This window comes from Equus przewalskii, chromosome 27, assembly GCF_037783145.1.
Source record: "Equus przewalskii isolate Varuska chromosome 27, EquPr2, whole genome shotgun sequence".
NCBI lineage: Eukaryota > Metazoa > Chordata > Mammalia > Perissodactyla > Equidae > Equus > Equus przewalskii.
Genome location: NC_091857.1, coordinates 24,291,258 through 24,314,377, shown reverse-complemented (window position 1 = coordinate 24,314,377; position 23,120 = coordinate 24,291,258). Strand labels below are relative to the sequence as shown.

At 38.2% G+C, this 23,120-nt stretch overlaps 1 protein-coding gene across 2 annotated transcripts in view; it reads left to right on the top strand.

Moving 5' to 3' along the window:
- Positions 1–21,469, top strand: part of ADAMTS5 (ADAM metallopeptidase with thrombospondin type 1 motif 5) — a 46,345-nt gene extending 24,876 nt beyond the window's left edge. For both annotated transcript variants that reach the window (XM_070597845.1, XM_070597846.1), the window contains 5 exons: positions 8,206–8,489; positions 10,222–10,405; positions 10,775–10,950; positions 12,775–12,950; positions 18,233–21,469. In XM_070597845.1, the coding sequence (XP_070453946.1) occupies positions 8,206–8,489; positions 10,222–10,405; positions 10,775–10,950; positions 12,775–12,950; positions 18,233–18,800 (1,388 nt within the window). In that variant the 3' untranslated portion in view covers positions 18,801–21,469. The remainder of the gene's footprint in view (positions 1–8,205; positions 8,490–10,221; positions 10,406–10,774; positions 10,951–12,774; positions 12,951–18,232) is intronic.
- Positions 21,470–23,120: the final 1,651 nt, after the last annotated feature.

Sequence of the window (23,120 nt, the reverse complement as noted above, 5' to 3'; positions counted from 1 at the left end):
CTGGCAGACATCTTGTTTCCCTGCTATTAATATGACTCTCAGAATTATTTGTTACATGCCTATTACAGGGGTGTGGTTAAGATGTAGGTGACAATTCTGTTGGATTCCGTTTATGGCAACATAAAGCCAGGAAAGGAAGCTCTTTAGATTTGCCTTCATGGAAGAATTTGCTTTAATCCTGACAGCAGGTTCTCCTGAAAGTTAAGTAAAAACTGCAGAACAGAAATAGAAAAGCCATCCGAATGGTGAGAAAACATTTTAAGAACTTCAAAAGAAAACCTTTGGCTTTATCCTTCAGCTACAGTTCAAGAGCACAGCCTACTTTATTAAATTCTGTAAATCCAGGCTTAGTGCTATAAACTATATAAAAATACTAAGGAAGTCACAAATTTTAGAAATAATAAATTCTGACCCTTAAGTAATCTTTGAAATAAGTGGTTACAAATTTCCCAGCTTTCCTTATTACTTTAAAACACTAGAAACACAAGAGGATAGACTCATTAGAATTGGAGATCATCAGAGACCACATAGTTCAAGTTTCTCATATTACAGAAATGAACATATTCTCATTCCCCTTTTTTTCCTCTTAAAATTGGTCTCTTTCTAAAACTGGTGGTTGAATCGAATATGATAGAAATTCTTGATTATGATGACTGTTCATAAAGTTACCTCATGATGCGTGGTTCAAAGTTGGATGAAAGAGAATCTGTGATAACTGTTTTTTTCTAGTCACAAAATTTATGGCTTGATATTTTCATGATTTCTTGGTGACTTGGCCATCTTGAATTTGGTAACATAATGTTGAAACAATTGATAAATTCGGTTCTTTTCAGACAAAAAGAAATTCCACTACATCTTGTAGCCAAAATCTGCTCATTAACTCATTTTTGCTCTGTTAGTGGTGAACTGGTAATGCTTTAGCTACTTGCTACTGCTTCAATTTCTTATTCCTGCAAACAATCCATTCTCAGCTTGGCTTCAAAATTCCCCTCAATACAAAACAAATGTTCTTTATGAGTTGAAAGGACATCGCAATATCTTAAAAATTTAGAAACAATACTAAGAATCAATGGAACTGGCTTTTCCTTTAACCAAATACCTCATAAAGTGGTAATTTTCTCTGTAGCTCAGTTTACAGTGCTGATTAAATGCTAATAAAGTCCTGAAATGAACGCTTCCCTAATTATCTGCCTGTCTACATTGATCAAGTCCATATCTAATAAAATCCTTCTTGGGTGGAATCTTAGTCTCCACTCTTAATGTTACTTTTGCTGTTTTTTTGTTCAGGTTTTCTGAAAATGAAATAACGTTAATATTTTATTTCAAAATCACACATTACACATTCCAAGATGTTGAGCTAAACTTTGAATCACTAAATGAACGGATTTAGTTGCTAAGGCAGCAAATACTTATGGCTAAAATGGGACCAAATCTTCTTTTCCTATGCAAGTATTAGGTCAGCTAATTACAACGCTGTGTCAAATTTTATTTCTTATTGCCATAATTTTGGAATGATTCATTTATTTCATGTTTGTGGAATTCATGATCTTACTTTCTGTGCAGTACATATGCTTTTAGTATTGTCTTCATTTTTTATCACTATTTCTATATTTAAAAGAGTCCACACTCAGATTTTTAAGAATTTTCCAACAAATTTACATATTTCATCCATCTCTCTCCGTCTATCCCAAAGAACCTCATGGGAGATAATAACCAAGAACATACTTTTCATTGAAATAGATCTTATTCAGTTGCACTAAAATCTTATCTGAATTTCCCATATATATGTTAAATAATTAAATTCAAATACTAAAATTCTTTAGACAGAAAATTCTCGTAGTTTATGTATTAGTTAATTCATTTCATCAAACATAGACTCTCTCTCACTTTTGAATATATTGGTTAGGGAGTCTTATGTTTTAACCAAAAAAACACTTCTATTTTATCGGTAGCCTATAAAGAATAAAGTAATTGCAGAATAAGGAGAACCAGAGAAAGTCATTGTGGCACAATGGCAAGGCTCAATTATGTTCATTTCAACACAGCACGTGCAGCTACAGAATTGAAACAGCAGTACTCTCTGTAGCATGATCATTTAAATGGGAATTCAAATCATTTAATTTCTAAATTGTGACCAAAAAACTGACAAGTCAGTTTAAGTGAAAGTACGGCCATAGGGACTAGTAAATGAGATTTTGAGATGGTTGAGGTTCTGATATTTCAACTTCAGAGCTTAAAAGAGAACCAAAAACAAAGTCAAAGTTCAAGATGATGGCAAATCAAACAAATACATCTTGGTTGGAAGACTAAACTGATATCACGAAACCATATCATAAACTCTTTTCACTTCACTTGTACAGAGTTACTCAGGCTTCCATTCTGAGCCCATTTATTCATACTTAGGAGAAATAGTTCTACTATTTTTCTGTTCTAATTTTCCATGCAAATAACAATTTTAGGCAATAAAATAGTCATGGCTGTGGGCGGGGAATGAGGGGCACTTCAGACAGGTAAACTGAGAGCAAGAAGTGATATCATTTGACAATAACGGAGAAACCAGGAAAGCTGTCAAAGCTGTACCTCTAAAACTTCAAAAGCACAGTGGGCTGCCACTGTTTTCCAAAAGGTCAAAAGCCCCATCAGCCCCTCAGGATCCCCAAAAGTACATCTGTATTTCAGCATGATAAAACAATTGATACTCAGGAAGAAGTGATTGTCAGTTATTTAGGAAGATTCAGTTGTGCCCCTGACATAAAGGCAGCAAAGCTATTGCTTTTTTTTTAAGAGATATTCTTACAAAATTTGTACAGTTTTTAGATGGTACCTGAAGACTACATCATCTGGAGAATCCATTTATGTGTAATAGCTCATCTGTCTCCCTCCCACCTCCAGGATTGCTGGAGAAATGAAGTCTGGGAGTACAATTAAATTCAAATTATTTGATTTGTTTTAAAGTTATTAGTCATAAGTAGCAGGCATTTGTAGCACTCAGCCACTGGCAAATTTAGATTCATTAATGCTGAATGTTTCCTGATTTAGTTCCAACGAGAAATATGCGGCAATTAGGTTATGGTTCAAAAGTCAGTATGCAGGGGCTGGCCCCGTGGCCGAGTGGTTAAGTTCGCGCGCTCCGCTGCAGGCGGCCCAGTGTTTCGTCGGTTCGAATCCTGGGCGCGGACATGGCACTGCTCGTCAGACCACGCTGAGGCAGCATCCCACATGCCACAACTAGAGGAACCCACAACGAAGAATACACAACTATGTACTGGGGGGCTTTGGGGAGAAAAAGGAAAAAATAAAATCTTTAAAAAAAAAAAAAAAAAAAAAAAAAAAAAAAGTCAGTATGCATGCTCCAAAATAACTGTGCCCGCACATCTGTGATTCAGAAAAGGAGAAGCCATGTCTCCTGGGGACCCCTCCTGCCAGCCTGCCCAAGATACTTGCAGACATTCTGCAGTATTTACACAAGTTAGCTCTAAGCAAGCTGGCTAGGAGTATAATCCTCAAAACTAAAGGTAAGCACTGGCAGAGAAATTGTGCAGTGAAAGCAAGTTATTCAATTTCTTTTCTCAAATGCTTCATAACCTTGAAGCCAGAAACCGTAGTGTGTCCACTGCATCCTTATGTCACTCGGCCACATGGTGAAAAAGGCCGCCACCTCAGTTGTTACACAGCTCAGGAACAGCCACGACACAAGCTGCTAGGGAAAATCTACAGACAGCTTTGAAAAATTAACATGTAGCATATTTAAAGATCTAACTTTATGGCCACTTACTGAACACAGGACTTTGGACATAAAATGGTATCAGAAAGCCAATTCTTGGAATCTTTTGTACATGTAGACTCTAAAGCTAGTAATATGATCTTAACATTCAGTTTTTAAGGTAGTATTCATAAAATTCAAAGCTTGTTATGGTAGTGTCTTGATGTTCACAATAACTATGTTCTTTAAAAGAGTCTGCAAATAAGATGTATATTTTAAGTCCACAGTGACCTATATGTTTGAAAAGCTATGCTTCTTCCTTTAACTAAGACAATGTTTAATCTAATTTGCTTGGCATTACATTTGCTAAACAGTGTACTTAATGCTTCTAACAATTTCACAGACACTTTGAATTACTTTTGGTCAGCAACAATTGTCTGTGGCTTTGTCAGTGCCCTTGTTAGTTTATCTGTCATCGGGCCTATAATGCATCAGTTTTTCTTTTAATGTTAGACATTCAAATAAAGATCTAAATGAAGAGTTGCAGGACCCACAAGATGATAGTAGGGAGTAAAACGGGAGACTCTGCAGTGTTGGTAGTCTTCCTTGAATGATTTTCATTAAGAATATTAATTGATTTCTCCTACGTCATGGATATTTGAGCTGATGCTTAATTTCAGGCCTGTGTATTAAAAAGAAAGGGAAGACAGAAATAACTACAGTGCTAGAAATAAGGAAGACAAAAGGAAAAGAATAAAGGACAACCAAACTTAATACAATAATTTCCATTGCTCATTAATATGAATGACAAACAGTGCTGGAAGTCAGATACACAAAACCAAAGATTTTTCTGTTCCGTTGCCTGGAGTCATGGCATACCGTCCATCAGCCCGTAGTGTACTTTGTGGCCATGGAGAGACTGCCACATTCTTTCCTTTATTTGTCCATCACAAATCACTACATTTTACTTTTTAATTTTTATTAAATTATGCATTTAATTTCACTTGGATGGTAAAAACAAATAGGCAGTATGTACACATTTCTAATGTCTTTCCTTTAGTAACCATTTATATGCACAAAATGTTAAAACAAAAGGCAGGGAGAAAAGAAAGGGAGAGAGGGAAAGAAAGGAGGCAGAATGGAAAAAGCAACCTGGCAGTTTGTGGAACAGAACAAACAGACAAAATGTTGCCAGCGAAGACTAGATGGGATTTCAGTCTAGGGTCAATTCAAGAATACGTGAAGTAGATGTGAAGAAGTGGTTGAGAATAAAGTAAAACAGATTAAGAGAAGTCATCAGTACATTGGATGCTTTTTGAGGTCAATATAAATGGTATTAAAAGATTGATCCATTTCCTCTTTCATCCCTCCCCCAAATGGTACACATTTTTTTAAATGGAAAATGTGTACCTAATCCACTATTAGATTTTAAATATTTTATGCCATGAGATTCAGAATCAGGCTCTAGATTGGTTCTTTTCTTGATGTTCCCTGGCACAAATCTGCCATTTGGTAGAGATGTCTGTACCTATTTATTGCAAAAGAACATAATTCAACATATAGATGAAATCGATAGACTGTATATTTCAGGGTAAACAGAAACTAATGCAGCAACAAATCCTGCTACTGAGAACATTGGAGTGAGCAATTAATAGCAATTCTGAAATAAATCATTTTATTTTAAGCAAGAAAAGGTCATCTCCAGATGACCTCTAAGGGAAAATCAAAGAGCTGAGATACCATATTTTTAATAGCAAAGCAAGTGTTTATTCATTTTTAAAACTTACGCTTTGGCATTAAGCTTTGTAAAGAGATGCTCCACTGAAGTCTCCTTGTATGCTGATTTCAAATTGTTTGCATTATACATTTCTTTTCGCTCCTCATCTGCTAATGAGATAGAAAGGATGTCACTGACCCATGGAGAGATGGTCAGTTATTTTGGCTCAAGATAAATGAGGTGCATCCATGCCACATGCACCCACACTTGTTAAAGACTTCTCAGCTAGTATTTAATTACCCAGTCTTATGGGCTGTGCTTTTTAGTAAAATTAAAAAGTTTCTTAAAATTGCACTTTTGAAGAATTGGAGAGCATTCTTGCTGTCTCAGAGATTTGTTGACGGTCCTCTAGCATCAGCAATGTGCTAAGCCTTCCCTGGTTTACACAATGCTCTTTTTTGATGTAGCAATAACCCTTTTCATGAAGTTCTGAAATAACTATTCTTCCTCTGTCTTCTAAACAAAGCTCAATGACGTTTTACTATCATTCTTTCCTATTGACTTGATGTTGATGTTTTCCTTTTCATTTGATGTTTTTCCCAAAGTTCTCTTTGGCTGGATATTTATTTTTAATGCTTTTTCTGGCTTGCCTTAAGAAGCTTTACCTCTTCAAATGTTCTGGCTCAGAAGTTAAGTAGCAACTTCACTCTTTATTCATTTTCATATAATGCCTCCATTACAGATTGACAAATTCTAAGGTATTCACTTTGAAGAAACTTGAATGTCTTTGTAAAAACATTTGCAGTGTACTAAAAATGTGCTGGATATTCCATTTCTCAGTGGAAAGTAGGATTGAAGTATGATTTTCTTTTGTTGAATAAAAAGAATAAGTCAAGGGACCGGCCAAGTGGTGTAGTGGTTAAGTTTGCACCCTTTGCTTCAGTGGCCAAGGTTTTGGGGTTCAGATCCCAGGCACAGACCTACACACTGCTCATCAGGCCATGCTGTGGCAGGATCCCACATACAAACTGGAGGAAGGTTGGCACAGATGTTAGCTCAGCGGCAATCTTCCTCAAGCAAAAAGAAGAAGACTGGCAACAGATGTTAGCTCAGGGCCAATCTTCCTCACCAAAAAATAAATAAATAAATGATAACTCAAATACATCTAAAACATTGTTAAATATGTTCGCCATAGTACCAGCTATCATTGTTTCATATTTTTCTGGTCGCCCTTTATATCTCTGCTGGCCAGTTTTACCCTAACAGTGTCACAGTGAGAAGAGAAACATTTCACAGGTCTTGAAAATAAATTAGAGAGAGGTTAACTAACTAGGCCAAGACCACTCAGCCATTTAGTGTTTTGCCAGGATTAGACTTTGGACCGACGCATGATATCCACCATTTAAAGGACCCTTACACACACCTGCCTTTCTGCAATAAAGCAAGAAATCTGTCTACATACTAAGCAGAGGCAACATCGTATGTGATGAGCAGGGCAGGCTCTGAGTATAAAACCCTAATAGCTATGTGACCTTGGGTAAGTGATCTTAATGTTCCTCAGTTTCCCTATCAGTAAAATAATGGAATCTGCTTCCTAGAGTTCTTGTGAGGATTAAATGAGCGAATACATTTAAGAAACTGAGAATAGTGCAAGTATGTAACAAATATTTGTTATTTTTTGTACTACTAATAACCAATGAGTAAATCCTTAAATCAAGAAAAGAAAAAAATACAGAAAGTGGTGGGCAGTATGCATGCTACCAGATAAAGGGAGAAAATTAATGGCGTTAACTCACTGGGCAAGGATTCTTAGGGTAGCTTTTTGCGAGGTTGTGAGGGCTGTTTCAGCTTCTGAATTTGCATTCTCTTTGTGTGTGCCAGCTTCTACTGGTCTCCCACGTCGTCTCTTTTTACTCCCCATATTACTAGGGAATGAGAGCACCAACTTGTTTGTGGCAGACACACTCCATGCACCCAACAAACACCAGAGACATTGAATAACACACACAAATGGGAGAAAAGAGAGAAGAGTAAAAAGATAAGGCTAGTCCCAATTATCAAATTATTGTTTCTTTTCTTCTCCCACTGCCCCTTTATTCTGTGACTCTTGAAAGTTCTTTATTAAAATTCTTATCAGTCTGGGAAAAATACTTTATTTAGTCTATTCCTTCGCTTTATTGGGAGACCTTGAGAGGTGGATCTGGGTCATTGTTGTGTTTTCCCAGTTTCCAGTATGTTTGCTAGAACTCTGTAGGTGCAAATCAAATGCTTATTGCGTGAGTACAAGAATGAATGAAGTAGCACCTTGTTTAGTTATGGAATTAGTGGAAAGGGACAGAAATAAGCACGTGAGGAAGAGATAAGTTGGAAGTGGAGAATGGGGTATACACAGAGTGCCAAGGTCAAACTTTTCCCAAAGTCATAAATGCTTATTTCTTATTATTATTGCTATTGTTGTTATTATGTCCATTATCTTATTTCCTCTAAATCCATCCCAATTTCCTTTTATCCCTCAGCACAATGGCTATTTTCACTATTACAAAATAATTTTATTTACCCATACCACTGCCATCATTCTAGATACCCAGAACACATTACTCACTGAAAATCCTGGAGAGTGTTGGTGAGCACAAGGAGACACCACCCAGCCTGGTCCCCATCACACCGCAGATTTGTGGATGCCTCGGGCTTCAACATCCGCTGGAGCATTTCATTTTTAGATCTGTGATTTTAGTGGCTTGAAACCCACACACAGAACAGTGGTCAATCTCGGTTATTCTTTCAGGTAACTGTTTGCTAGACCTTCCACGAAAGCAGATCCTGGGCCCTGAAGAACTCCCAGGTCAGACCTATGACGCCACCCAGCAGTGCAACCTGACGTTCGGGCCCGAGTACTCAGTGTGTCCCGGCATGGACGTCTGCGCGCGCCTGTGGTGCGCCGTGGTGCGCCAGGGCCAGATGGTGTGTCTGACCAAGAAGCTGCCAGCTGTGGAAGGGACACCATGTGGCAAAGGGAGGATTTGCCTGCAGGGCAAGTGTGTGGACAAAACCAAGAAAAAATATTATTCAGTAAGTGATTTTCTTGTCACGCAATGCCTGGAGACCCAAGATCCGAAAGACATTCCTGTGACATGTGTGGGTCCTGTTGCCAGAAAGCTTTCTTTCCTAGTTAAAATATCTTTCCTTGGGAGATCTACTTATAGCTTCCTTTTTCACCCCCAGTAGCCATTCTCAGTAATCACACACTGGAGAAAATGCAGATCGGAGGTACTCCTCCCAGGTTGTGTCCAGTAACAGAGAAGTATATAGCCCAGACTCTGTCTACTTGAGACCTCAAGTAGGGCCCCAGAATCAATTTTTGGAAGTTTACTTTCAAACTTCTCTGAGTAGAGTCATCAGAACACGTTTCTTTAAATTCAGTAAGGAAATAGCAATAGAGCTGACACATGATCAGCATACATATTTGCTGGACTCCAAAATGGTCATGTTCCTCCCCTCATGACAAGTTAATCTAACTTGAGGAGTGAGGTGAAACCTGGATTGGGACCGGCCCTATGACTGAGTGGTTAAGTTTCCATGCTCCACTTTGGGAGCCCAGGATTCCCCAGTTTGGATCCTGGTTGCGGACCTACATACCACTCATCAAGCCAAGCTATGGCGGCATCCCACATAGACAAAACTAGAACGACCTACAACTAGAATATACAACTATGTGCTGGGACTTTGGGGAGGAAAAAAAAAGAAGATTGGCAACATATGTTAGCTCAGGGCCAATCTTCCTCACCAAAATGTATACTTAAAAAAAAATGTTAATCTAAAAAAAAACCTGGGGCTGCTCCAGGGAAACCCCTCCACTCTCCCCATAGCCCCCTGTGCACAGTTCATGTTCAGGTCAGCAACAGCCACCATCGTTTTCAAGGCCCAAGCAAAGCATTTGTTGACTCTCATAAGGTTTTCAAAGTCCCTGGAAGGGCCTTGCCTTATGCACGCTGCCTTTGTCTTTTAAGGCTGTCACCCAACCATGCATTCTCAGATAACCCAACACAGGCAGCCAGAGGAAGCTCTCCCCTCATCCCCTTGGCAAAGGAGTTAATAATATTCTTCCTTTTGGAGTCTCTCCCTTCCTGCTGCCTGCAGTGTTTCCAGAGTAATCGACCTAGGGCGTCAGAACAGGGCTCTTTATTCCCTGTGGCTTATGTGCCGGTGGTGTGGGTGCACTTGGTGTCTGTCACATTTTTTCTCTACAGGGTAACACTCTGGTCTAATCAGGAAATCAGCTGAGCCCAAGTCAAATGCGTTATGCATGTGGCAGACGCGCATCACAGACAAGATGTGTGATTTCAATAAAGGGACTCAAGAACTTTAGTGCTAAAGAGGGAGAAAAGATGTAAACACAATCTAATGCCTGACATCATGCAAAACCTTTAGCATCATACATTTCATTAAAGATCCAACGTCTGAGTGAGAAAAAGTTAACCGTGGTTCAATGGTTATTAACAGAAATGTATAATATCAGAAGGTCCAGAGAAGCCATGAGGTACTTCTTGCCGTAGGCTCAGTACTTAGGGTGAAGCATTCACTTCCTCAAGTGCCAGGGATGCCAGAAAAGATGACTTTCTTAGAACTGGAAACGCATTGTAATTCCAGAACATTCCATACCTATGACCATGTTCAATTCAGTGAAAATTTAACTCTATCTGTGATGAAGTCTCCACTGTCATTGAATGTGAGTGATTTCCAAACGTGCATTTTGAACGTTTCCTCCCTTCTGAGTTAATATATCTTCTCTTTTCTATTTCAGACATCAAGCCATGGCAACTGGGGGTCCTGGGGGTCCTGGGGCCAGTGTTCTCGCTCATGTGGGGGAGGAGTTCAATTTGCCTATCGCCACTGCAATAATCCTGCTCCCAGAAACAATGGCCGCTACTGCACAGGAAAGAGGGCCATCTACCGATCCTGCAGTGTCACACCCTGTCCGGCTAATGGTACGCTGCTCCCAAGTGTCAGCAACCACCATGTGCCATGTGTAATTTGTATTCTAGCAGTAATAAATAGGGGAAGATGAAGAAATAGCCTATTAATCTTGTACTTCATGGTTTCACTAGTGTGCAAATCAAAGACAAACAGGAGTAATTTTTAAATTATTATTATAAACAACTGAGTATTCAGGCAGCAGGAAGAAAATAATTGCTATCTTCAACTCTGTGTATAAATAAAATCTTTCAACACTGGTATGTAAAGAGGCTCTGCAAAAAAAAAGTTAGCATCTTCTTAAAATTAATTATTTAAATGCATGAGAATATATCTAAGTTTCAGAACAGATGACGTACTAATGTGACATGTTTGTTTTTTAGGTAAATCTTTTCGCCATGAGCAGTGTGAGGCCAAAAATGGCTATCAGTCTGATGCAAAAGGAGTCAAAACATTTGTGGAATGGGTTCCCAAATATGCAGGCGTCCTGCCGGGGGACGTGTGCAAGCTGACCTGCAGGGCAAAGGGCACCGGCTACTACGTGGTGTTTTCTCCAAAGGTAACTGCAGCACCGACCGTCCAGAAAGTCGCCTTGGTGGAAATTATTTGGTAGAATGAAGGCTGCAGATACCCAGTGTAAACAGGCATTATTTTGCGGGGGGCTAGATTTTGGAGGGTTTTATTTTCACCCTCCATAATCTCTACGTTTTCAATCTTTATACAGTGAATAAAAATTATTTTGTGAACAGAACAAATAAATGTTCTAAAAGCTATTTTTGAGAAATGTAACTGTCTGTCAAGGAAGGTGAGGTATGGCCTTAACTTCAAAATAGCCATGAAAACAGCACATTCTAGGCACATTTGTAAAAAGGATTATATGCAAGAAAACTTTCGATTTCAAGATTTCAAGATCATCATCTCTGGCCTAGACTTTTAAATATCTTGCACCTTAATATGCATTAATGTCCCTCTAGTTATATACATTATAATATATGCGTATGAAGTTATCCCTTATTTTTCAAAGAAGAGCATTTCCTGAATTGTTGCATTTTTATTTCTCAAAATCAATGTTATGCAGCAATTTAAAATACTGTTTCTCTAATTTATACACACAGGGTGCATTTTAAACCACCTCTGAAATGGCCTTCAGATATTTATGACATACTATTGAAAAATAAGCTAATGTAATTTAAACATATTTTATCTTTTTATTGAAAAATAATATATTTTCTTGTTAAAAATATTATGGAGGAATGAAAACAAAAATATTCCCTGGAAATATAACCACCTGGAGAGCTGTCAACCTGTTGAAGTGTACCCTGCTTCAGTTTACACACCCATATATAAAAAGGGTTTTGTAGGCGCCAGCCCCTTGGCTAAGTGGTTAAGTTCACATGCTCCACTTTGGTGGCCCAGGGTTTGCTGGTTCAGATCCCAGGCGTGGACGTACACACTACTCATCGAGACGGGCTGTGGTGGCATCCCACATAGAAGAACTAGAATGACTTACAACTAGGATATACAACTATGTACTGGGGCTTTGGGGAGAGAAAAGAAGGAAGATTGGCAACAGATGGTAGCTAAGGACCAATCTTCCTCACCAAGAAAAAAAAAGAAAGGAGTTTGTATATATACAAATAGAAAATATGTATGCTTATTTATATATATATATATGTTATTTATATATACTCACATGTACAAACCACCAAATGTCCACATACATACTATTTTACAACTAGTCTTTTAAATGTATACTAATTCTTTTATTCAAATATATTCAGTCTCTTCCAGTAAGTCCTTTTCTCTGGCTTCCCCAGACTCCTTTTCCTACACTAATTTGTCTCTATCTCCGTGTCTGACATTTCGACACAATAGGGAATGCTTTCCAACCATTGCAAATTTTGAATGTCAGGGTTAGATTTTCAAATTTATTACTATAATAACAATTTTCAACAAAGAAGCATCTCCACATTATTGAGTCTGCTTGTATTCTGCTCTCCACACAAGTGAGAGACAGTCCCACACACTAATTGAAAAGATTCTTTCTATCGATGTAAAAAGGCAAGCTATACCATGGGAATGTGTTATGCATACAGAAATAAGAAGGAGTGGCTTGGATCTCTTAAGTCATTCAGAAGTAAGCTCAAGAGAGAAAGTGCATAACCTAGATTTACCCCAGCTCTTCTTTCTGCAAATATGTCAAGGATTTTTCAGTGAGATATTCCTGGAAACTGGGGATTTTTGGTTGGTTGTTTATTTTTCAGTGTGCTATCTGTTCCAGTCAAACTGAAAACTCACCAGTTAGAACTTGCTATTTTACCAAAGAAACCAAGTAATGAGGCACAAGTACTTCCCACTGCTAATGTGCTTCTCATCATTTCAGGTGACTGATGGGACCGAATGTAGGCCATACAGTAATTCCGTCTGCGTCCGGGGGAAGTGCGTGCGCACCGGCTGTGACGGCATCATTGGCTCAAAGCTGCAGTATGACAAGTGCGGAGTTTGTGGAGGAGACAACTCCAGTTGTACAAAGGTTGTTGGAACCTTCAATAAAAAAAGGTAATGTGATGATAAAATGCTTACCTTTATATGAATTGAACAAAGCTTTAGACTCTTGCAAAATTGATAAATGGAGGGGCTGTCCCTGCTGCAGCAACCCATATATAAAGAAGTAGAGGAAGATTGGCATAGATATTAGCTCAGAGCTAATCTTCCTCAGCAAAAAAAAAAAAAAAAGATAAAGGGGGACTTGTGTTACATCATAATCTCTCTGTGGGAAGAGGTCTAACATGGCCCTAATAACACATTGTCAAGATGAGAAGGGAAGTATGGAAATTCCTGGAACCTCTGGAAGCAGATAAACTGCAATGGCCATGGGGTTAAGGTCTTGCAGACTAGGAGAACTGAGAAGAAAAAGTCAATGACATTCCACTTCAGTGATATCTTGCAGATAGGAGAGATGGCTGGTTTCCATCTTAAATACTTTTTTTACTACCAAATTCTCGTTAGATTGTATTTTTCTTGAGAAAACATTTGTCATTGCAAAATGTAAGTTAATTGCAGTGGCATAGACAACCACCTCATTTTATAGTAAACTATCCTGGTTTATATCTACTCTATAAAGAGTAATGTCCGTTTCCTACTTCCTCTCGTGGTCATTGATTATACTCTTACTTCAAATATGTGAGTTTATGAAGTACTAATTTCTGGCATAAAATATTATGCTATCAGCTAGGATGGCTGAGTCAGCTAAAGAATCTGCTGGAACGCAGGATTGTTTTTCTTTTTCGCCAGATCCCTCATATGCCTAGTGGTATTGGCCAAGGGCACCCGTATTCTTGATGGATCTGCTGTGTTGTCTTTAACTGGAGAGTAACATGCAAACTAAGTTAACAATAAGGATTTATTAAAACAATTACATGCCATGTTAATGTAAAAAACTGGAAATTCTCTGAAATGATAAGAAATTGCGTAGCTGGGGGGCTGGCCCCGTGGCCGAGTGGTTAAGTTCGCGCGCTCCGCTGCAGGCGGCCGAGTGTTTCGTTGGTTCGAATCCTGGGCATGGACATGGCACTGCTCATCAAACCACGCTGAGGCAGCGTCCCACATGCCACAACTAGAAGGACACACAACAAATAATATACAACTATGTACTGGGGGGCTTTGGGGAGAAAAAGGAAAAAATAAAATCTTTAAAAAAAAAAAGAAATTGCGTAGCTGGAGAATTTATTCTGAATTAAAATATGGATTACTAATCTTACTTGCTAGTGATATAATTATTTATCTAATTGTGTTGGGCCATCTAGGTCAAAGAGCCTGCAAGTCTAATTATATCCTAAATTTTTATATATTTCAAAGGTGCAAGACACCTTAGAAATTATCAAGCCTAACTTTTTGTTTTACAGATGAAGAAACTAGGACTCTGAAAGTTTAAGACTTACCCAATTTTACATGGCTGGTGAATATTAGCATAGAGCCTACAACTTACATCATACGATGGCCAGGCCATTTATAAAAAAGGGGAAAAGAAAAAGGAAGGAAGGGAAAGAAATTCAGGAACCAAATGAAAAATAACATTATTTAAAAAGAAATCTTATGTACTATATGCTATATATTCTTCCTGCATACATTTATAAACCACATTTTATAATGTTAAATTTAGCATTTTAAGTTTTTTGTATTGACAACTAATATCTGCATATTTGATGTCACGGGGAAAGATGAAGAAATTCATGACAGCAGCAAGTGGTGTGCAACATAACCACTTACAAGTTGATTTGACCAAGATTATATTACGTGGTACAGGTGACCTGTTTAAGTATCCCAAATAAATTACCTTGGCCTAATGTGATTTATAAAAAAGCACATTGATCTTGTAGCTGGAATATTTGCACTCCAGTTCTGGTTCAGTAATTCACTAACCATGGGATCTTTGAAGAGTCACTTAATTTCTTTCGTATCAGAATTGTTGAGAGTAGAATGGAAATAGTAGTAATTATCTTGCAAATTGATATTGCTGTGATGGTCAAATGAGATAATGCACGTCAAAATACTTCCTCAAGTTCAAACCTCTTCACAGATATGACCCTGATCTTAATTCACTCCTCCCTCAATTTTCATTCATGTCAGTAAGGGGCAACTCAATCCTTCCACTGCTTACACTCAAAACTTTGGAGTCACCTTTCACTCCTCATTTGCTCTCACACCCCGCATCCATCCATCAGCAAATCCTGTCAGCCCTACTTCCAACATGTGTCCAGAATCTGGTTGTCCCTCACCACCATGAGCACCACTGCCCCAATCCAATGACGATCGTCGCTTGCCTGGACCAATCCAGCTGTCTTCCTGCTGGGCTCCCAGCCCCTCTCTCCCCACAGTCTCTTCTTCACAAAGCAGGGAGAGCCATCACTTTATTACCTGAGTCTAATCTCAGCATGCCTTAGCTCAACACCTTCCAATGGCTTCCATCTCTCCTAGAGTCAATGTCCAAGACTGTTTTGTAACCTATGAGGTTCTAAAAGATGTGGCCCCTCCCCTGCTCTGTGTCCCTTCTATGCTGTCCCCTTCTTTTGCTCAGCTCTAACCACACTGGATTTCCCAAGGCTCCTCAAACATGGCAAACAGGTGCGTGTACACTATTTCCTCTGCCTGCAGCACTTTTCCCCAATTAATAAGTAATGCTTCCTCTAGAATTCCTTTTGATCTCTGTCCCATGTCACCTCCCCAGGGGATGGCTACTAAATGAGTAGGAGGCTCTCTCCACTATCCCCATCATTATTCTCTATCTTCTTACCCTGCTCTGTGTTTCTTCACAGCTGCTATCAATGGATATCGTCACAGATTTTGTTTGCAGGGAGTGGTGGGGGGCAGTGAGACCCCCACTAGAATGTCGCTTCCATAGTCTCACTGGCCTCCACAAGAATGTCACTTCTGTGACAGCATGCCTAACATGTATGACTGAATGTATTCCTCCAAGGGAGGCACTGCTCTTAGTACTGTGGATATGGCCCTGAACAGAAGAAGAGTCCCTTGTCCTGCCAGCTGTACTTCAGGATAGGTATATAAAATGACCTGCCATTCATTCATGGCAGCCAGGGAAGCTGGTTAATGTCCAGAGCTTAAATGATACCAAGTGGGGTGTAAAGAAAATGAGGGAGTGCAAAGAGAATCAGATCTTACTAAGGCACCGAAAAATCAAGGTCAGGGGCCTGCCTGGTGGCATAGTGGTTGAGTTCACGTGCTCTGCTTAGGTGGCCCAGGGTTCTCAGGTTTGGATCCTGGATGTGGACCTGGCACCACTCATCAAACCATACTGTGGCAGCATCCCACATAAAATAGAGGAAGATTGGCACAGATGTTAGCTCAGTGACAATCTTCCTCAGGCAAAAAGAGGAAGATTGGCAACAGTGCAGGACCAATTTTCCTCACCAAAAAAAAAAAAAAAAGAAACCAAGGCCCATCTGCATACTTCCCTGCCCTTGTGAAACTCAGTTTGAAGACCGGCTGCAATGCTGACAGTCCCTACTGATTCTCGTGAAGATGAGACTGGCTTTAAGAAGTAGGATTAAAAAAAAAGATGCTCTCCTGTCCAATTTCCTTACCATGCATTCTTTGTTATCTTTACACCTGCTTGGTATCATTTAAACTCTGAATATAACCAGAACTTATTCTCATTTAACTGTTATAAAGAATAATTAGCAGAGGTAAGGGTTACAGGCACAGGAATATGGTGAAAGAGGCACAAATTGGGAGTCAAGAGGCCTGACTCTCAAGCCTAGCACAGCCACTCATTAGTTCTGGTGTGAGCTTGTTCAAATTTATCCCCACTATATATGCTTTTGATGTAAGCTGGGAGATTTTCTCCAATGTTCCTCCTGGCTTTACTTGAAGCCGCTGCAGGTTTGCGCATCATCCCTTGATATTAGATCCTTCAAATAAAGTCCCGTACCAGAATCTAATCCAAAGTGTATTACAAGAATAAAAGTAATGAATCAAGTTGAAGGGATCAGCAACATCATCAGCATTGTATCTTCTGTCTTCAGCACAGTAGGAAGCTCTGACACGTGTCTCGTAGTCACTGTCGATCAGATGCCCAACAGACAGGGGCCTTCCCTGGGGATGAGCTTCCTCTCTGATTCAGAGGAAATGTTTCAGTGGGGGAAACACACATGGATTTTCAGTATATGAATCAGTTGCCCCCTAACCTCTAAACTTGAGTAGGAATTTGAGAGTAGATAATTAGATTTCACACACATCCTTCAAATTGCACAGGCAATTTATTTCAATTCAAACGACCAGGAAAGTAAAACATATGGGGACCCCATTGTGAAATTACTTGTAGAGGCAAAGATTTTCACAAAAGTTGACTCCTTCTCACTGGTCTAGTCCCTTGGTGCTTAATTAGCATTTGTGTCCTAGCATTTTCCGCAAGCTATGGATATTAGAGATATTTATGCCTTGTGCCTATTTTCCTGAACAGATGATGGATCATTAGAGAGCTATCTTACTTGTCACCCAACCTTAAGCCTCTCTCAATCTATCATCATGCTTCACAGACACTATGCATTCAGGGAAATTTGCTAAGACATTAAATATTCATTTTTTTTCTTTTGATGATACTAGTAAGCTATAGTTACCCAGTTAGAGAGTTTGATGCTGCATTTTGCGTCCTGCCCGGGGAATCCAGAGTTCTAGTAGAAATGGAACCAGAGCTTCCTGTCTGTCTCCAGATCAACAAACAATTAAATCTGTGGTTCCCCAACTAGTCTGTGTATTTGGAACAGCATGAGAGCTCCAGAAGTACTGCTGCCTGTCCCCATTCTGAAAGATGGGGATTTCATTGGTCTGGGGTCTCAGCATTTAAATTTTCAAAAGATCTCCACATGATCCTAATGTGCAAACTACTTTGAGAAACATTAAAGATTTGTATGAGATGGAGGGCAGATTTTTGTTCATTTGTGTTTGTGTCTGTCCTATTTTATGCCAGAAAAAAACATAAGTAGCTTTGTAAAGATGAAAGGACTTGCTAAGGGTGTATAATGGTTTTATAAATCTTTAAGTAAAGTTAGTGTAAATTTTTAAAACAGGTTGCTGACATCATCGTAATTTTGAACATAGTAATAAAAATGATACCATATGATAGTCTAACCATAATTTTATTTTAAGAAAATTAATTTTTGAAGTCAATTTCAAACTAAACTCTTAAATACATTAAAACTTTGTGTTAAGATAAGGTAAGACTTTTAGAGGACGTCTATTTCTTTATCCATTTGTTAAGTGTTTACTTATTTTTCCTTCTCTCTCTCTCCCCCTCTCTCCCCTGTGGATGTTCCTGTTTCCAGTAAGGGTTACACTGATGTTGTGAGGATCCCAGAAGGGGCAACCCACATAAAAGTCCGACAATTCAAAACCAAAGACCAGACTCGGTTCACTGCCTACTTAGCCCTTAAGAAGAAAAATGGTGAGTACCTTATCAATGGAAAGTACATGATCTCCACTTCGGAAACCATCATTGACATCAACGGAACAGTCATGAACTACAGCGGATGGAGCCACAGGGATGATTTCCTGCACGGGATGGGCTACTCGGCCACGAAGGAAATTCTAATAGTGCAGATTCTTGCAACAGACCCAACGAAAGCATTAGATGTCCGTTACAGTTTTTTCGTTCCCAAGAAGCCCACTCAAAAAGGAAACTCCGTCACTAGCCATGGCAGCAATAAAGTGGGATCGACAACTCCACAACTGCAGTGGGTGACGGGCCCGTGGCTCGCCTGCTCTAGGACCTGTGACACAGGCTGGCACACCAGGACGGTGCAGTGCCAGGATGGAAACCGGAAGTTAGCCAAGGGATGTCTTCTCTCTCAGAGGCCTTCTGCGTTTAAGCAATGTTTGCTGAAGAAGTGTTAGCCTGTGGTTATGATCTTACACAGAGATAACTGGATGATTCATCGCTGGCCAGTCATGATGAATGGTAGTGATCAGTCGTGGTGAATAAGAGGTCACAAAGCACAGAAAGTCACGCTTCGGCATCATTGTCAACAGGAGTCCAATTATGGGCAGAATCTGCTCTCCGTGACCAAATGAAGATGTGCACTGTTTCATGTGACAGTGGTGACCTTTGCATATAGAAAACTTGGGAGTTATTGAACATCACCTGGGCCTACAAGAATGAAAAAAAAACACTGATGAATGTAGAATCAGGGCACATTTGAAGATGGCAGAACAGCAGTCTCCCCCTTGTCACCTACCTCTTAGAGAATGTCTTCAAAGACATTGTAATCATTTTCACCCGTGATGCACAGTAGCTTATTTTTACTGTTTGTAAATACATTTTCCCTTGATATGTCACTTTATATCACTTGGTTCTATTAAAAAAAATATATATGTATATATATATTTCTATAAAGAAGTGTTTGACCAAAGTAGGTCTGCAGCTATTTCAACTCCTTCCAGTTTCCAGAAAGAGCTGTGGATGTTTTACTGGAAATTAAGAACTTGCTGCTGTTTTAATAAGATTTAGAATACTTTCAGACTACAGGAGATAAAATTTTAGTCAAAAAACCATTTTGACAGCAAGCATCTTCTGAGAAATTCTGAAAAGAAAAATGATCTCAGTGTCTCACCATTGAAATACATACACGGGTCCACTTACTTAAACCTTTGACTGCCTGTATTTTTTCAGGGAGCTAGCCAAATTAACGCCTAATTAGGATGTAGGAGTAGTGTCTGCGTGTGTGTATGTTATCAGTTTTCAAGAGTCTAAAAATTAGTTTCCTCCTGTTAGAAATTAAAAGGCAAAAAAAAAAAGCAAACCCATACTTCACCATATTTTCAGGTTATATTTTCACAACTGCTTTTCCTTTCTATGGCTCCCCTCTGATATCTCACAATGTGTCATATACAGACAAAACACACAGCGAAGAGTTTTCTATCCCCTTCAACACTGGTATACCTCTTACCAGCAAGCCTTTAAAATGTGTTGTGTTTTGCTTGTTTGTTTTGTTCAAGGGTTGTGTAAGACCTACAATGTTTTGTTCTTCTCTCTGACTTAGTTTAATAGGAATATTACAGATCACTTGGTAGCTCGCCACATCTAGACATGGTTATCATTAATGTGGCTAGTGCAAAAGAAAGTGGTTAATATTAATAAGACTGTTTCCACACCCTAGAGGCAATAACTCCTGCATTGCTTTTTTGGTTTTTAAATTCGAGTACACTAACACTGTACCTAAGATTTTCCCCAATTGGACCTCATTTGGTCGTACCAGTAAGTGTTTGAATGATGAAATGTGATGATTTTCGAGAAGTTCATTGCTTTTATTTCCATAGCCTGTCTAGGTAGGTTGTAAGTTTGGATAGTTAGACATGGAAAATTTATACAGTCATATGCATAAAAATCTCTTTTTAGACAGTAAACTGCATTCCTTCACCCCATAACTCAGAAAATCTAAGGTGTTTCATTTCATTGAGATTTCTTTTTCTTTGTGAAATATCACAAAGCCAATTGTTTTTATAAAATTTTTTAATAATCACACCAAATGTGCCTATTGTTAAAGAGTTGCATATAAGGATGTTAGGGGACCGTTGTTTGAGTTCCCTTAAGCTCATGAGAGTTTATTTTTATTATAAGATATTTTTAATATAAAAGAATTATGTCATTGATGTTGCTATATCACTTTCATTTCAGTGGGACAGGAGAAGGGATGTCTCACTGTTTTAAGTAGTTTCTTAAGAAATTATTTGGTTAGACAAATAATTGTTTTACAAAACTGATAATCATCCTTTGGATTTTCGTAGACTGACTTTACTTTTGACATAATAATTTTTCTTAATAACTTATCATTTAGAGAAATGAAGCCTGTATAGGACTAGTAACCTACAGTTGATGGAAGTCGCCAGATATCAGGGGCAGGGAACAAAGATATCCACATCAGTCAGAAAAGCTTTTAAATCACACCAACCATTTGACTATGCAGAGAGAATGAATAGTGAGGCCCAACATTACTTTTTCCAATTTTTAAAATAATTTTAATCAAGTAGCTGAACTATGCCAAAATTTATTTTGATCTTTTGTGGTTATATTCTCAGCAATATTAAAAAATAATCAAAGATCAAATGTGATTGTCTGCTACTCTGCTTCTCTATACTGTATTCATTCATAGTTTTTTTAACATGGTTTATCATGATGCCTTTTTTCCCCATATTATGAAGTGTTACACTTCTCTTTGAAAGAATCCTAGAGAGCATAGAACAAAGAAACCACTATTCCATGCTTTTAAGGAGTTTTCTTTAGGTTTTGTGTATTAGGATCAATAGATTGACTGAGGAATGTATGTCAAAACTCCTGAGAAAAATGATATAGACTGGAAGCTGAAATTCAGAAAAATGGAGTGTTCAGTAGATATAGAAAATGATAGGCAAAGGGAGAACCCTCTTTAACAAAATCTAATTCAGTCCACTTTGATTTTGGACTATACCATTCACCTTTCCATAGCTGCATCTTGAATAAAGAGTCTAGGATTTATGATGCTAGGGACCACTTTCTCAAAAAAAAAAAAAAAGAGTTTGTCTGAAAATGCTCAGGTTAGTAAGAATCTAATCTCACTCACAAAACTAAACACTCCAGATTAATTTTCATTAAATATAAAGGGAGCCCGGAAGAAATTAACATTGATTTCTTCCAGAACAGAAAAGGTCAAATTGAACCCCACCTTGTTATTTAGAGGTTTAAGGATATTGTTTTAATTTATTTATTCAACAAATTCAACTTCCTTTGCCTTCCTGTGGAAACAGTTTTATCCCATTAAACTAAGAATTAAGGGGTTAATCACAAACAAAAAAAGTTGCAGCACTGAAAAAAAAGTAATTTATTGTTTTTGCAACTGGTATGTGAATTTGTGTGATAAAATTATTTATTCTTATTTAACAAAACTATGTGCAAATTCTATATTTAAAATGTTTTGCTGTTGTCCTACTTTTTAATTTATGCTTCATGTTTGTGTATAAAGTACACTTTGTGAGTTTACATAATATACAGCACTGGTTGCTTTTGTATTTTTTTATCGAAAGCTTTCTGCGTGAAACAGGTGTATCTGTATATATTCCTCATGTATCCTTATTCTGATAATACCATTTTCCTTTCTAAGGAAAAGTTAAATTTAATCTTTCATGACTAGTAGTGTTCATTACTTGTAATTACATTAATAGGTCTGTTGTGTCCTATTAATATTAATTTTCCCAAGTCACAGATAAGAAAGCTACTTATTTTAGAAACTAAGGTCCAAGTTTTAAACTTGGGTATGTACATAGCCTGGAAGCTTCCCATAGAAGCTAAGATACAGTTAAGAATCAGGTCCATTCACTTCACTGATAAACTTGGACAAGGAGATGTTGATGTATATGAAAGTTGGGTACACACAACCTCTGAGTGATATCAATGATAATAAAACCAAATATTGTCTTTTGCTGCTTTAGAAACACTCCTTAGAATTAATATCATATAGTCTCCAATGTCTGTAGGATTCTATAGACGGCAGTAAACAAATTGCATTTAAATGATTCAAATATTAATAGCCATAACTCTTTCTATAAATTTGGGGTCTCCATTGATAGAGTGTGAGTTTTTACTGCTAGTAATGAATCTCATAGAGTGATAAAAGGAATTGGGACAGGCAGGGACACTTCTGATCATCTGTTTCCCTCTGATTGTGATTTCACAGCCTGGTCACAGCCACAAGGCAAAGTACCTTTGGACACAGGATTGACCAGTTCAATCTCTGGTTCTGACCTTTCTCCCATTGACTCCTTTCTTATTAACAAGGTCATTGTAATGGTTAAGGTAAGGATGGCAGCCGGATTCAAAGAAGTCCAAGACTTTTGCTATGACTTAGTGTTCACTGTTTGTGAAATAAGATTGAATTTAATAATGACGAAATTTTGCTAACACTTTATGGCTAAGTGTGAAATCCCATTGGCATGATTGGTGAATATTACTAACCTATTTATAATTAAACTTGAGGTCATAAAAATACCTTATATTTTTTAACATTTCAAAGCTACAAAACAAATGAATAACCATGAGTACAGGAATGATCATCCAAAACTATAGTAGAACCAAGTGCAAGGTCAAGGAGATCTATGATTTAGTCATACAGAACAGGAGCTTGTATGTTTCCTCTGTTATTTTTCTCATTTACCAATACCCTGTAGTTTTAGATTGTCAAATAG